This window comes from Rhipicephalus microplus, unplaced genomic scaffold, assembly GCF_043290135.1.
Source record: "Rhipicephalus microplus isolate Deutch F79 unplaced genomic scaffold, USDA_Rmic scaffold_66, whole genome shotgun sequence".
NCBI lineage: Eukaryota > Metazoa > Arthropoda > Arachnida > Ixodida > Ixodidae > Rhipicephalus > Rhipicephalus microplus.
In genome coordinates this window covers 1,497,681-1,513,617 of record NW_027464639.1, presented here as the reverse complement: position 1 = coordinate 1,513,617, position 15,937 = coordinate 1,497,681, and the positions used below count along the sequence as shown (strand labels likewise).

The 15,937-nt window shown below is 49.4% G+C and overlaps 1 protein-coding gene across 10 annotated transcripts in view; it reads left to right on the top strand.

Moving 5' to 3' along the window:
• LOC142790041 (uncharacterized) overlaps window positions 1–15,937 on the top strand; it is a 467,642-nt gene that overhangs the window by 88,511 nt on the left and 363,194 nt on the right. For all 10 annotated transcript variants that reach the window (XM_075885074.1, XM_075885070.1, XM_075885072.1 and 7 more), the window contains exon 6: window positions 103–329. In XM_075885074.1, coding sequence (XP_075741189.1) covers window positions 103–329 — 227 coding nt within the window. The remainder of the gene's footprint in view (window positions 1–102; window positions 330–15,937) is intronic.

Sequence of the window (15,937 nt, the reverse complement as noted above, 5' to 3'; positions counted from 1 at the left end):
AGAGAGCCTGTTTGTAAAGAGCGAAATTCTGGCATTGCAGTTCTACTTGCTCAAATTTACGTTAGGCAGAAAGAGAGAAATGTGCACATTAATTTCCCACAGCCCAGCCCCAGTGAACGCTCAAGCAGATAGCGAGCCGCCTCGCTATTTCTTGCGAAGCCATGCTCGGCAGGTCTCGCACGAGCATGTTGCCGAGAAGCGAAAGCTGGAGGCCAGGGGGAAGAGCAGTGGCAAGAGGTGCCTGTGGAGCCCCCCTGAGCAGGCCCAGCCCACGGAGGATCCGGCGTCAGCCAGTCCCGGCCAGCATTGCAGCCAGGGACTGCCTCACGGTGGGAGGACATATTTCGTATAACATTTGTTCTGGTCAATCATGTTGCTAGTGATGTTGAACTAAAATGTTTTCCACTGTATGACATCGGAAAGAACAGTGGTGCTAATTGTGCCATTTAGGTACAGTGCCATCTTCCTGTGCCTTGTTGCGCATATTCGAGTAAAGCTTGCACCAACTGCACAAAAGTCCACCAACTCTTCTAGTTTACACAACATTGTAGACCATTTGTAGTCCAAAAATATTTCTTGTCACGACAAACACTATGCAGCTTTTCCAAAGTGCCCTGATGCTCAATTCATTTCAGCAATGCACTTTTTGTCACAATATATTCAGCCTAATCAGTCTTCGCCACTGCATACATCGCCATTGTTGCAAGATGAACATGCCGTCAACAATTGCACATATTTGTTAGCGAACTGACATTAAGGCGTAGAGAAGTGATCATATCGTTCACAAGTCACTTCGCGTTTCATAATGTAGCCATCACCGACAAGCAGTAACAGCTACCGTATATATTCGCATAATGATCGCACTTTTTTTTTTTTTTTTTCAAGAAACTGACTCCAACTTCGGGATGCGATCATTACGCGGGGTAAATTTTCCGTGAAAATGTATTCTGAGCACCGGAAACGCGAAAAAGTCGCTAATCGGAATGCTTACAGTAGCTATCATGAACATAACCAAAAATAAAAGTAAATTAAGGCTTATGATTGTAATAAAATGCACGCATTACGCAGGAGCTACATGCATGGCACACTTCCCTTCTATTTTTTACCGCTCCTACCCCCCTAACGTTCATTCAGACTCTGAAGCATCACTGGCGTCAGTGTCGTCGCCGCACGGTTACCTGTCGGAACCGGCAGTTTTTCACTCTCCCACAGAGGGTCATCTTCCATGCCGTAGAGCGCGTTGTAAAAGCCAGCGACAGTCCATTCCGCCGCATAAAGCTTGTCGTCCAGCCGGAACTGGCGCGGATGTCCTTTGTGGCTATTCCGAGCCTCCGGGAAACTGCACGCCTGCGTCCGTATCATGTCTAATGACACTGCATAACTGTTCTTGTGCATGTCCTTCACATATTCGAGCACTGCCTTTTCAATGTCTGGGAACTTGCCAGATTTAGGTCCACGGAAAGCCCATTGCGTGCTGTTAGTAGCCATGAGCATGTCGCGCTGTTTTTTCCGATGTCGGATCCGGATTTCGTCTACGCCGAAATGTCTGCCGGCAGCGCGGTCCCCGTGCCCTAGCGCGTAGTCAAGCGCCTTCAGCTTGAACGCCGCAGTGAAGCTCGCATACCGCCCCATGGTGAAACAACGCTTCAACAGATGATCACAAAGCACACAAAAAAAAAAGAGGTTTCAGGAAACAAAAAACATTGCTGCGGGATGAACACGAGTCGACCAACAGGCGGCCGCCGCTGTAACAGAGTGGGATGTCAAAACAAACATGGCGGCTGACGGAGCGAAGCCACAGCATTATTTTTCTTCTTTGCGTCAGTTATGGAGGTTGTGAGTACGTCACACGCGTGAAAACAGTTTCTTCCATCTAAATAAGGAATGCTTTCATTTAAGTAGGTAAATTTACGGCACTAGCATAGTGATGCCCGCTTTCAGATCACAGAAACAATGATAGGTGCGTTCAGCTAGACTTCGCACATGACATGTCGATGCGGCAAGTTCAGGTTGTGATCAATACACGGGGGGGAAAAAAAAAAAAAAAAACGTTGAATTTAGACGACAGTTTAGGGGTGCGGTCATTATGCGAGTGCGATTATTACGCGAGTAAATATATACTGTATTTACTCGCATAATCGGCGCACTCGCATAATAGGCGCACCCCTAGTTTGGTCGCGGAAAATTCGATTTTTTTTTTAATTCCGCGCATAATAGGCGCACCCCGAACTTGGCCGTGATCAGAAACGATTCTACCCCCCAGCGGTACAGTTGTAACGCGGTCCCCGTACCTTGAAGAAAAAAAAGAAGGCAAATCGACGAGCAAATAAAAAAAATTCGAAGTGCAATGACCTAACCAACATGTTTGTCGAAATAAAACTTGAAAAAAAAAAAGGCGTCCATGAGCGAAAAAAAAAACGGCTGTTCCATCAATTACTGATACCCCCCAAATCGCCGCGCTTTTTGGAGGTCACGTGTACAACGCCGGGGGCTCGATCGCCATCACCACCATCGGAGAAAATGAAACGCCATTTTGCAAGCGGTGTGCGTATGTTGTGGCAGTGTATTGAACTTTGCTTCCACCATGGGGAAGTACGCGAGCTACACGGCTGGGTTTAAACTGAAGGCAGTGCAGTACGCGCTGAAGCACGGCAACCGGGCTGCAAGCAGGCATTTCGGCGTTGGAGAAACCAGTATTCGGTACTGGAGGGACCAAGAAGAAAAACGTAAGGTGACGAAGAAGACACGACGGGCTTTCCGCGGTGCCAAGACCGGCAAGTATCCGAACGTCGAAGAGCAACTGGTCCGGCATATACGGGAGCTACGACAAGACGGCTGTGCTGTGTCGTTGGATATTGTGCAGACTGAGGCGCGCAAAATAGCCCGAGCGCAGGGCATTGAAGCAAAAGAGTTCAAAGCCAGCTCCGGATGGACAACTCGTTTCATGCGGCGCCATGGCCTCGCACTGCGAAGGCAGACTACCTTGTGCCAGCGCTTGCCCGCAGCATATGAGGACAAAGTGGTGGACTTCCACAGTTTTGTTATAAAGCTCCGACAGCAGAAAGACTTCATTTTGTCCCAGATCGGCAACGCTGATCAGACCCCCCTTTGCTTTGATATGCCGTAGAACACGACAGTGGAAGAGAAAGGTGCACGGAGCGTCATCGTCAGAACGTCTGGCGCTTATAAACAACGATGCACCGTAATGTTGGCGGTGACAGCGGATGGGCGTAAGCTACCACCTTACGTTATTTTTAAACGTAAGACGCTCCCAAAGGCGAAATTCCCTCAAGGCATCTACGTCAGAGTCCAGGAAAAAGGCTGGATGAGCGCGGAACTCATGGTGGATTGGGTGAAAACAGTCAGGGGTCGGCGGCCGGGTGGTCTGTTGTTGCCATCCATGCTTGTCCTGGACAGTTTTCGTGGGCACCTAGTAGACCGCGTACGAGATGAGCTGAAGGAGCTGCCCACAGATCTGGCAGTGATTCTGGGCGGCCTCACATCGATACTGCAGCCTTTGAACGTGTCCTTGAATAAACCTTTCAAGGACAATGTTCGAAGGCTGTACACCACCTGGATGGCTGGAGGACAAGATCAGCTGACTCCAGGTGGTAAGATTAAGAGGCCGCCTGTGGAAATGCTGTGCGCTTGGATCGTGGAAGCGTGGCAGGCGATCTCCGACGAAGTCGTCAGGAAAAGCTTCAAGTAGACGGGTATCTCGAACGCACTGGATGCGAGTGAGGATGACATGTTGTGGGGTGCGGATGATTCGGACACCGAAAACGAATCCCCGCTCGGCGAGGATGAATGTGTGATCTCCGACTCGGACTCCGAATAGGGAAAAGAAGGAACAGCTACGACTTTTGTGTAAATAAATTTTATGTGTGTGTGTGCAGTTGACGGCTCTCGCTTGTTCATTAAAAGGTATGTAGGTATGTTTGTTTTATGCTGAATTAATTGGTAAACGATAAAGTCGCCTTTTACTTGACAATTGTGCAGATTTAAAGCGCGAGAACCGAGTTGAAAAAATTTTCGAAAATTTTACCCCGTGTAATTGGCGCACCCCTAACTTCGAGCTGGATTTTCTGAAAAAAAAGTGTGCCTATTATGCGAGTCAATACGGTATTGGCATTGGAGACTCGTGTGTTCAAAAGCTTTTATGATATAAAAAAAAACTACATGTCTCTTGATCACACTGGGCAATGTTCTTCATTATGTCTATAATAAAGCCAAGGCAATGATGCCCACTTTTAGTTCATCTGGTATGATGAGTTGCAACGTCTGCTTGAGCACGTCCAAGCACTTTTCGTGCGGCTTGATTGTGAAGCTGGCATAACTTAGGTGGCAAGCCACCGTGGACCACATGGCCAGCCACAAACAAAGAACTCTTATGCGCTTCCCGAATGCCATCAGAACAATCAGTGTTGTCATCAATTGGCAACAAAAAAGTTCAGTTTTACCTCAAGGGTGAAGAACTGAATGTAATAGCAGTGAAACGAAATGCTGTACAAAGTAAGGCTGGCAGCTAACTTTTTTTAATGTGATGTCACAAAACACCGGAAAGTGCTAGTGTAAGCGAATGCAGGCTCTTCGTGGAGAGATGCTTTTTTTTACACAATGCGTCCGTGTAGACAGTGCAACACGTAGCAGGGTATACGAGCCAACTGCTGATGCCTGTTGAGGTAGTACGCATGCCCGTAGAGTTCAAATTCACGATTGCTTCAGGAGCGAGACCTCTGCCCAATCTCCATATCCCTTACTACTTGTTTAGGACCTGCGAGGCATTCGCCTCTTCAGAAAGCCACTTCAGAAAGAGCAACACTTTTCGCACACTCTACTTCGAAGTGTGTTTGAGCTGCCCACTGATGGCTGCTGAACTAGGACGCACGCCAGTGCCTTTAGAAGCAAAGTTCACCCCTTTCGTCTTTTCGTGTTTATTCAAGACTGGCAGGTTGTTTCCTTTCTGCTTGGACAGCAATCCTCCCAAGCGGGGTGTTTACATGCGCCCTCTGAGCATTAAAGATGGGCCAGCTAGTAATATTTTTGTTTCAGCTGCGTTCATCGTCCCTGCACGAGCGCATTTCTCTGAGTAGTGTATACGATGGGTGATGGCATGTTATCAGTTTTGGCATGACATGGGATGTAGCAGCGACTGCAGAAATCCGTTGAGTGTGTTGATATTGCTGTAACAATAATAAAGTTATTGCACAATTCACCTTAGTGTTAAAAAAAATGAAGCATTCGACAAATGTTGCTTATTATGTGCTGTGAAATAGGGCGACATATGCTCTGACTGTTCTCTCTGACTGCTCAAGAAGGCCATTGTGGCTCCTCAAAGCTTGCTACAAAAGGCACATTTGCCTGCTCCTAGGACTACTCCCAAACCTATGTACACTGTTCTACCCTTGAGAGGGACAAAGAAGCCTTTTCTATTTACAATAAGTTTTGTTTAAGAACTAAACACTTCATATGCATCCATAGTTATATAACACACTGTTTAATGAACCGTGATGAAGTTTCACTGTTTATTATTTTTTTCTTTTTGGTAAAGCCATCTCAGTGACACACACTACATTTTTTTTAAGCCTTCTTTCCGTAGTCGATTTACTTTTGCTTGCTCTGCTCAGGGTTCGCACAGCCCCTTGAAATTCTTCAATATCATTGATATTGACAATATTAGTTCCAGGTCCCTTGAAACTTGTTGAATGCCCTGAACTCCTTGTAATTCTTGGAAATGCTGTGTAACAACCTCTAGCTCATTTCAAACGCCCCTTTTGCTCAAGAATGACAATGAAAGCAAGCTGTGTTGACAAAACGGTGTTCATGAAATATCACAGACTAGACAAAGTCTATCTATCGGAAATTAAATATAATCCAAGTCATATCGCTTGGTCGTGCCATGGTTTCTAAATTGGCTATAGTCTGCCATCTTTGTGCACTCTCGAGCTAGGCCATGTCCACAGCTATAAAGGTAGTGCTGCCATCCATTGTAGCGAGTGCCGTAGAAGTTGTGCAGGTGGAATCAGTGGCGCATCTTGCCTAAATTTTTTAATATTGTGCTCCTACATGGAAGACTCATTTCTGCTCTGTTTTTTTTTTGGGGGGGGGGGGGGGTAGGGGGAGCAATCTCATTCATAATCGGGGGAAAAAGAGGAGACTCGTTGAAGATTGTCCATTGACTGGCATGGCCTCGTAGCACAGCGCTTGACGATGGCAGGCATCGCTCCCTGTGCCATCACGACACCTGCACTGGGCACACTAGGGAGTGGTATTTTGTCTGTCAGGCTTGTGTGTGCAATTTCACCCAGTACACAGTACATTTTCTTTAAAAAAAATTTCAGGCGGAAAGTTCTGGTTCCAGCTTGCGTGGCTTCATCGTACGGTATATCACAACTTAGTGCGATCGGAATCAAGTTATCTTTATCCAACCAAGATCACGATACAGTCGAATGTCGATTATACGTCCCCCGGTTTTGCGGCGACCGGCGCTTTACGACGGTCGTCGGTTTAGTTTGACAATATTCCCCATAGAAATAAAGTATTCAAAAGCCCAGTTTCATGCGAACTTCAAATCTTACAACCCTCAGATTTCATCCGAAAGGAAAAAAAACACCTTCACTTGAATCAAACATTGACTCTGATATTCACGAGTGCAAAATATGAACTTGTATTCTCCTAGGTTCATGATTGGAAAAGTAGCGAGTGAGAGAGGATGTCTTGTTAGGATGGAAAATTTACTCTCCTTGAAGTTCATGCTACATGAGCCCCGATCACATGGGTACGTATCTGGGGTCTTTACCTGGTTGAGGTCCAGCGACTCAGAGTAGCTTCAGCCAGCCAAAAAGCTGATATTTTCACGTTTTGGGTTCGTAGGAACTTTGCCTACTCAACATACAACTGATATCTTGTCTTTTTCACACTCACAGTCTCAGGCTTGTACTCGCATAAGAATGTGACATAGCTGTTATGATGCAAAATTACTTTCGCTCGACGTCAACGTTCATAAAAGGGAGAAAGCACTAGTAGTACCTCACAGGGCAACAAATTACAACGCACATAGCACAAGTCGCGCACTAAGGCATTCTAGACAAGCTTGTGGTCTGTCACCATTGCGTGATAGTGATTACATTGTGTCTCACTCTTCTTATGGGCAGGCAATTCGGGCAGGCGATTTTCGGACTGTTTATCATATTGTTACGTGATTTCGTCTGACTGAAAGAGGGCATAGTGGGGCATACCCAAGTAAGGTGCCTCAGACTTCGAGTGAAGAAGTGGAAGTTGTCGGTGAGCTGCGTTGTGGCTGCGGACTGACAACTGTTATTTTCCACGTAACATTTTGGTGGAGGTGCTGGGTACTCTTCTGACAACGGAGCTACGCAGTGGACGCCTGAAGTCTGCTACCATGGCTCTGGGTGAGGATACGGCTTCGCCACCTACCTCAGCAACGACAGCAACCCGGTACGTCGCCCTAACGCAACCCCGTGATCCCGGTACCTTTACTGGAGAGGACAACGCGAATGTGGACAAGTGGCTTAGCATGTACGAGCGCATCAGCAAGCAATATGGCTGGGACCCAACCGTTATGCTTGCGAATGTCATTTTCTATCTTGACAAGACCCCTCGCACATAGTTTGAGACCCACGAGCACGAAATCACAAGCTGGGAAATGTTTAAACAACAGCTCCGCAACCTTTTTGGCAACCCGTTTGGTCAACAGCTTGATGCCCGAAAGCAATTGGCTGTACGTACACAGACGTCCACTGAGCCCTACTTGACTTATATTCAAGACGTCTTAGCGTTGTGTCAAAGGGCCGATCCCAACATGACTGAGGCCGACAAGATTTCGCACGTTTTAATAGGAATCGCCGACGATGCGTTCAGCCTGCTTGTATTTACCAACGTAACGACCATCGACGCCGTGATCAAAGAGTGCCGCCGTCTCGAGCAGGCGAAGAGTCGACGCATTTTGCAGCAGTTTCAGCGCCTACCCAACACCGCGGCAACGTCATCTTGTGAAGCCACTCCTTGTCATCCGTCTACAACCGAAGACGTGACGCGCATCGTCCGACGTGAACTCGAGGCCGCTTACCCGGCTGCCATCAAACCGACGTTGCCCGACGCCTCAACGCCAGCTGTCGCCTTGATCCAGGCTGTTGTCCGCCAGGAATTCGCTAACTTTGGTATCCTGTCCACTGCATCCACACTGGATAATACTGGTCCCTCGATAGCTTCTGTGGACATGAGACGTCGCCGTCCGTACTCTATTCGAACCAGGAACCCGTCTGAATGGCGAACAGCTGATAAGTCAATCTGCTTCCGCTTTGGTCGCGCAGGACACATCGCTCGTTACTGCCGCAGCCAACGGCCATCTATGTCTTCTCGCTCGTACCCCGCTTACAGTAACTCATTCCGTCCACCAAACCACCGTTATCCGGCCCGCACTCAGTCTAGAGCATTTACTTCCCCTGAGGACTACGGCCACCCTGCCCTGTCGTCGCCACCGTCTCAAAGCCGCCCTTCTCGTTCAAACACGCGTCGCCGCTCTCCCTCGCCATCGTTCAACCGCCGCATGTCCCCGGAAAACTACCGTAATTACTCGAATCTAACGCGCACCTTTTTTCCGGTTAAGCGAGTTCATAAATCGCATGCGCGTTAGAATCGAGTACGAACAAAAAAATTACGGCCAATCTATTGCCATCGGCAAATCTAAAATGGCCGCCCCCTACGTGCGTCGGCATGGCGCGTCGTCCATTTCTGCCTATGTGTTTCTCATGTGCGGCACTTCGTACGTGTGCTGAGGAGTTCGTCATCTAGTAGTGCATTAGCATCGACGGCGTGGAATGGCCGACTCCAAGAACTCGAGTGCACCATGATGCCGCTTTTAAAAGAAAAGTCATCGCGTGTGCAGAAACGGACTGAAATCGGGCCGCATCGCGGTCGTTCGTGCGTGCGGGACCGGCGGAAACAAAAGCAGAAGATTTTCGACAGCAAAGCTTTACGCAAAGGCTTCAGTGGACCACAGCAGGGTCGGTTTCCGCAAATTAAAGAGCTGCTCGGCGAGTATGTGCTTTAGCAGCGAGCAGCACAGCGGCCCGTGACGGCAGAACTGCTCCAAGTGCGGGCTATACAATTAGTCTTAGAAAAATGTCTAATGCGGAGCCAGTTTTAAGCGAGCAGGTGCTGGCTAACTAACTTTATGAAGAGGAAAGGCTTTTGCCTCCGGAGGGGAACATGCATATGCGAAAAGTTTTGCGGAGGAGTACGATGAAAAGCTTCACAGTTTTCAGAGGTTCGTCCTAAACTTGCGGCGCAACAACGACTACCTGCATGGGCAAATCGGGAATGCCGATCAGACGCCTCTTTACTTCGACATGCCTGGCACCACAACCGTCGAGAAGAAGGGGGCGAAGCAAGTTCGCGTGCTGACATCGGTCCACGGTAAAACTGAAGTGACGGCAATGCTCTGTTACACGTCAGATGGGCACAAGCTTCGCCCATACCTCATATTTAAATGGAAGACGCTCCCGAAAGGAGTCGTTTTTTCGAGTGGTGTGATCATGCGGGCCAGCGAGAAAAAATGGGTGCGAGTTGCAATCGATGTCTTACGTTTTTTTTTTTTTTTCCGCGGTGGAAATTGGGTGCGCGTTACAATTGAGGGTGCGGTAGAATTGAGTAAATACAGTAGGCTGCGCAGCTTCTGGAGGTGAAGCTGCCCTGTCGACCTTACCCAAAAATCCTCTGTTGCCCTTACGTTTGAACCCGAACACCCTAGAAGTATATGTTGATGGCACACCTGTTGAAGCTTTGATAGATACGGGCGCTCACGTCTGTATTATGAGTTCGCGTTTTCGTCGTCGCATGAAGAAGGTCCTCAAGCCCCCCTTGACCAGTGTCGTCCAAGTTGCAGATGGTGCAAAAGTCCCTGTCGTCGGTATGTGCACAGCTCAACTTACCGTAGCCGGTCATCAAGTGGTCGTCCTTTTTACCGTGCTTGAAACATGTCCCCACGACCTCATACTAGGCCTCGATTTTCTTGCCGCCAACTCTGCTCTGATTGATTGCTCCGCTGGTGTGCTCCGCCTTGAACTGCCACAAATCAGTGCCGCCCCGTACCAACCTACGTGCCGATTACAATGCAGCGATTTTGTTCGCCTGCCCTCCAAAACTGTGATGTACGTCGATTTTCTGTGCTCACCAGCTGTGCCCGACGGTGACTATTACGCTCCGCCTCTCACCGACGTACTCCTTGCGCACAATGTTGCAGTGCCCTATTCGGTGCTCAGCATCACAGATAACAAAACTTGTCTACCTCTTGCCAATTTCGGCTACATGAATCATGTGCTTCCACAAGGCATTTCTGTGGCCCACCTGTGCCCGTTGCTCGATTCACAAATTGAAGTGCTTGCCCTAGACACACTTGTTTCACCGCAGCGCACATCACTCGCAACACATTTGGGCAGCCGTCAAATTGTAGACATGATCGCCACTGATCTTCCGCCTCTGCAAGTTGAAGCCCTACAACATCTTCTCGAGGCCTACCAGTATATTTTCGATTTTGCTGACCGACCTCTTGGGCAGATGTCCTTTGTCCAGCATCGCATGCACACAGGTGATGCCAACCCTGTTCACCGCCGTCCCTACAGCGTGTCTGCTTTTGAGCGGAGCATAATTCAGAAGGAGGTGAACAAGATGCTAGCGAAGGACATTATTGAACCATCCTCCAGTCCCTGGGCATCCCCGGTGGTATTAGTTAAAAAGGACGGATCGTGGCGATTTTGTGTGGACTATCGCCACCTTAACAACATCACCAAGAAAGACGCATACCCTCTGCCCTACATTGATGACGCCCTTGATTGCCTCTATGGTGCCGCCTACTTTTCTTCCATCGATCTTCGTTCTGGTTATTGGCAGATTGCCGTAGACCCCATGGACCGAGAGAAGACGGCTTTTGTAACACCCAATGGCCTCTACCAATTCAAAGTCATGCCTTTCGGCTTATGTAATGCCCCCGCCACCTTTGAACGAATGATGGACTCCCTGTTCCATGGATTCAAGTGGTCTACGTGTCTTTGTTATCTGGATGACGTGATTGTGTTTGCTCCCACTTTTGAAGCGCACCTTGAGAGACTGTCGAAAATTCTTGATGTATTCCGTCTTGCCGGCCTTCAGCTGAATTCATCCAAGTGCCGGTTTGGTCGCCGTCGCATTACATTACTTGGACATATTGTTGACGCTTACGGCGTACAGCCTTACCCAGAAAAAGTTCGAGCTGTGAAGGACTTTCCTGTGCAGAAAACCGCTAAAGATGTCCGCAGCTTTGTGGGGCTCTGCTCCTATTTTCGGCGGTTCATCAAGAACTTCGCAGAAATCGCTCGGCCCCTAACAGATTTACTCGAACCAGATGAGACGTTTACCTGGGGTCCCTCGCAAGCAGCAGCATTTTCCGACCTGACCACTTTGCTCACTTCTTCTCCTGTGCTGGCTCACTTCGACCCTACGGCACCGACCGAAGTGCGCACCGATGCCAGCGGTTACGGAATAGGCGCTGTGTTGGCTCAGCGACAACGTGGGCAGCGTCGCGTGATAGCTTATGCCAGCAGGCTGCTGTCCACCTCGGAGCGTAATTATTCCATCACAGAGCGCGAAAGCCTAGCGCTGGTGTGGGCAGTCGCGAAATTTCGCCCTTACTTATACGGCCGACCATTTATAGTTCTTACCGGCCACCACTCTCTCTGCTGGCTCGCCTCCCTCAAAGATCCCACAGGTCGTCTCGCCCGCTGGGCACTCCGCCTCCAGGAGTATTCTTACACCGTAGTGTACAAATCAGGAAAACTGTACAAAGATGTGGATTGTCTGTCACGCTACCCTGTGGCCGACTGCGATCCTACGAGCACTGATTCTGTGGGCTGCGTCCTTTCCATTTCCCAGCTGCTTCATCTCGGGGACGAGCAGCGTCGCGATCCGGATATCAGCCGCCTAATACAACAGCTGGAATCTTCACCGCAAGACGCTTCTGTTCGCATGTTTACCTTAAAGGACGACACCTTATATCGGCGTAATTTATCGCCCAGTGGTCACGACCTACTTCTGGTCATACCAAAGCACCTGCGTTCCACAGTCCTACGCGGGCTCCATGACGCGCCAACCGCGGGTCACCTTGGTGTCTCTCGCACATATGACCGTGTGCGCCGCCGCTTCTACTGGCCTGGCCTTTCACGCTCTGTACGTCGCTATGTCAACGCTTGTGAAATTTCCCAGCGTTGCAAAAAGCCGCCGGGACTACCTTTCGGATATCTTCAGCCCATCGACATCCCATTGGAGCCATTCTTCCGTGTTGGTTTGGACCTTCTCGGTCCCTTCCCAACATCCGCCTCCGGAAGCAACCCGTTATGCAGTTACGCGAGCCATGCCAACAAGCTGCGCTACAGACGTCGCTGATTTTCTACTACGCGATCTCATTTTAGTGCATGGAGCCCTTCGTCAACTGCTGACAGACCGAGGCCGTACGTTCCTTTCGAAAGTGGTTGACGATATCCTGCGTTCCTGCTCTACCCAACATAAGCTCACGACATCGTACCACCCCCAGACAAACGGGCTTACAGAACGTTTAAACCGCACCCTGACAGACATGCTATTGAAGTACGTCTCGGCCGACCATCGTGATTGGGACCTTGCACTACCCTACATGACGTTCGCATACAATTCCTCCCGGCATGACACTGCCAGGTACTCGCCATTTTACCTTCTGTTTGGACGCGAACCAACATTGCCTTTGGATACCTTCCTGCCAGCCACTGCGCAGTCTACTTCTGAATATGCACGCGACGCTATTACCCGAGCTGACCACGCTCGTCAGCTTGCCCGCAGCAGATTAATGGCATCCCAAGACTCGCAGAAGCATCGTTACGATGAGCGGCATCGCGACGAACACTTTCCAACAGGTTCCCTCGTTCTTCTTTGGTCCCCTACGCGACATGCAGGCCTTTCAGAAAAACTTCTCTCTCGTTTCACGGGCCCATACCGCGTGCTTAGACGAGTGACCGACACTACATATGAAATTGTCCCTGATAATCCATCAACCTCGTCCGCTCTGCTGTCAAGGGACATCGTCCACGTATCAAGGCTCAAGCGTTACCACACTACTTCTGCTGTGGCCCCGTAAACTCGCCGGGTCTGCGCTTTTGCCGCCGATGGTCGTGTTACGTGATTTCGTCTGACTGAAAGAGGGCATAGTGGGGCATACCCAAGTAAGGTGCCTCAGACTGAGAGTGAAGAACTGGAAGTTGTTGGTGAGCTGCGTTGTGGCTGCGGACTGACAACTGTTATTTTCCACGTAACAATATATACGCGTCGAATTCTATTTTTTGTTTTTTGTAAGGTTGAGAATAAGGACTCCTTTTTATCTCCTTGAACTAAGCAATGCTGGCATTAGCTGCCACCTGGCAAGAATAATTTAATTCCTAGGCCGGCACACATTTTGTGCTGGCCTAGGAAGACTGTCACACCTGTCCCGTTTATTAGGGAGGCGATCGCCGGGCTAATTCTAAGAGCCGAAGTATCGGCCCCCCGAACCGCACCACGAAAGCGTGGACAATTTAAGAGTGGTCCTTTTTGGTGCGCCAGCGGACGCCGGCTGTGGCCCAAAGAACAAGTCAGAGCCGAGAGTTGATAAACAAACAAATTATATTCTCAATAATGGCAGATCGAAAATAATACACAAAAATGCACACTCCACAATAGTTACATACAATACGTCACCAATCAAACAACGTACTACACGGTACAATCAGCCACACTCAAAACAACGGACACAGACAACAATACGCACTACAATGCAGTCGCATGCATTGAACAACCAAGACACTTAAGGACTAAAGAGATAGAAAACCTATTCAGTCCAAAGTCCTTGGAACAAAAGTCTGAATGATACTCTTCCGAGAATCACTCACTCAAAGTCCAGCGTTGTTGTCGTTCCGCAGCTCTCGAAGTTTCTCTTCCAGGAAACCTCCCGTCTTCAATTGGCCACTCCTCAAACTTCAACTTCTTCGCCGGAAAACCGTCGGCTTCACACACGCAGCTGTTGCCACGGGTCTTCGCTCGATAGCGGTAAACACACGCTCTTGCCTGTAGCCCGAGCCTTCACCCCTCAGGTGGAACTCCTCTTCATCTCCTGCTCTGTCACTACGGACAGCACCTTCGCCGACTCCACGGCGGAATCCCTACGCGCTCCGGCGCTAACTTTCCGTCTTCTCCTGCTTTCTCGTCTCGGCCGCTCGATTAAATACTTTCCGCGCCACCTTCCAGAATGTTCTCATTTCGTCGGCGCGATGCGCAGCGAAGGCTGGGGAGAGGCACGAGACGGTTCGACTGCCCTCTCCGGAGAATGATTCACTCGGTCTGACCCCGCCTCCTTCGTTCTAGAAAAATCGCGACCTTGCTGGGCCGCCGATGTGGGGTGAGGAGGATCGTCTGCGAAGCCGTGCTTCTGCGGGGAGAGCGCGCGCCCGGGAGCCCTGGATGTTTGCTTTCTTTTTTTTTTTCTTTTTACCTCGCGGCGTTTCTGCAGCCCGTTGTCGCAAGGATTTGGCGGCGCGCTCTTTTTTTAGCGCTCGTTCTGTGACACTGCCCCCCACTTTAAGAATATTATCTCATAATATTCAAACCCACACAAACGAGCGCGAACAGTCACCACACATTCTCACAGAGTGTAACACAATCCGTCGCTCGTGACACGTCACATTCACAATATATCACTCAATACGATCGGACATTGTAATTCAATTACACAACACGGGAAAACACAACCACAAGCACATGAGTACAACACTCCACCACACATTCCCAATAATACAAATGTACAAAGTTCTCTCATTACAACAATGGTCCAATACTATACATCACATCACAGCACAACACTTCGACACTTGTGACACAGGATACCACAACATTAACACAACATATGGCACTCAACACTGCCAACCACATTGTGCTTTGACCTCAGCACTTATCCTGCGTACTTCGAGCAGCGCTTGCGCCCCCTTTTGCGGTGCTCGCTCGATCTCTTCTTGTGCTTCCACGTTCTTTTTCGGCGAGCCCTTTCCAACGACGATATCTGAGGCGTTGTCTCAGCCATCGTTGTCTCTTCCGACACCGTTAACGCGTCATTACATTTGACGGGTCCTGTCTGTTTATTTACCCGCTTGATCATGCCTCTACATTTTTCCCGGCTGGCCAACTCCGTCTCCTTTACACTGTCGGTCGGCTGAGGTCGTGCCGACGTAAGTCTGGTTGCTCGGCCCGTGAACTTATTCGACACGATTGTCTTCTCCTTCGCTGTCTCTTGCGCCGCAGCTTCACCTTGGGCTCTAGTGAGATCCGTCACGGGATGCTCCTCCACTGTATCTCGCGGCCGCTGTGTTGGCGAGGGCTCTAGCTTCGGGTCTTCTCCCAAACATTCTGGATCACTTGGCCCTCGCGCCCCGTCGATGTTTCCGATGACAAGGTCATACAGGGGGGTCGTCATGCATAAAGCAGTAACCTTCCCGCTGAAGTACGGGGTTTCAACCTCAATTTCTGCTTCGGGAAGCATCCGAACCGTACGGTCAATTAGGCAAACCGGTTTCGTTCTGCCTGTCAACTCACTTTCCCGTATCAAATTTCTCCGCACGATAACAGTGGAACTGCCGGTATCTCTTAACACCATAATCTTTTTGCCCGCAACTTTTCCAGGCAGCGTTGGCATTCGCTTCGTAACACCGGTTGACAGTTTTGACATTACAGCACCAACAATAGGAATTTTCTCCCCATTTTTCAATTCTACGAATCCGTCGGTGACGGCATTATTATCGGATTTCGGTGCTGCTTGCACACAGGATACCTGGCGAGTTTGACTCGCTCAGTTTCGACATGCATCTGCTTTGTGCCCAGTCTGACCACA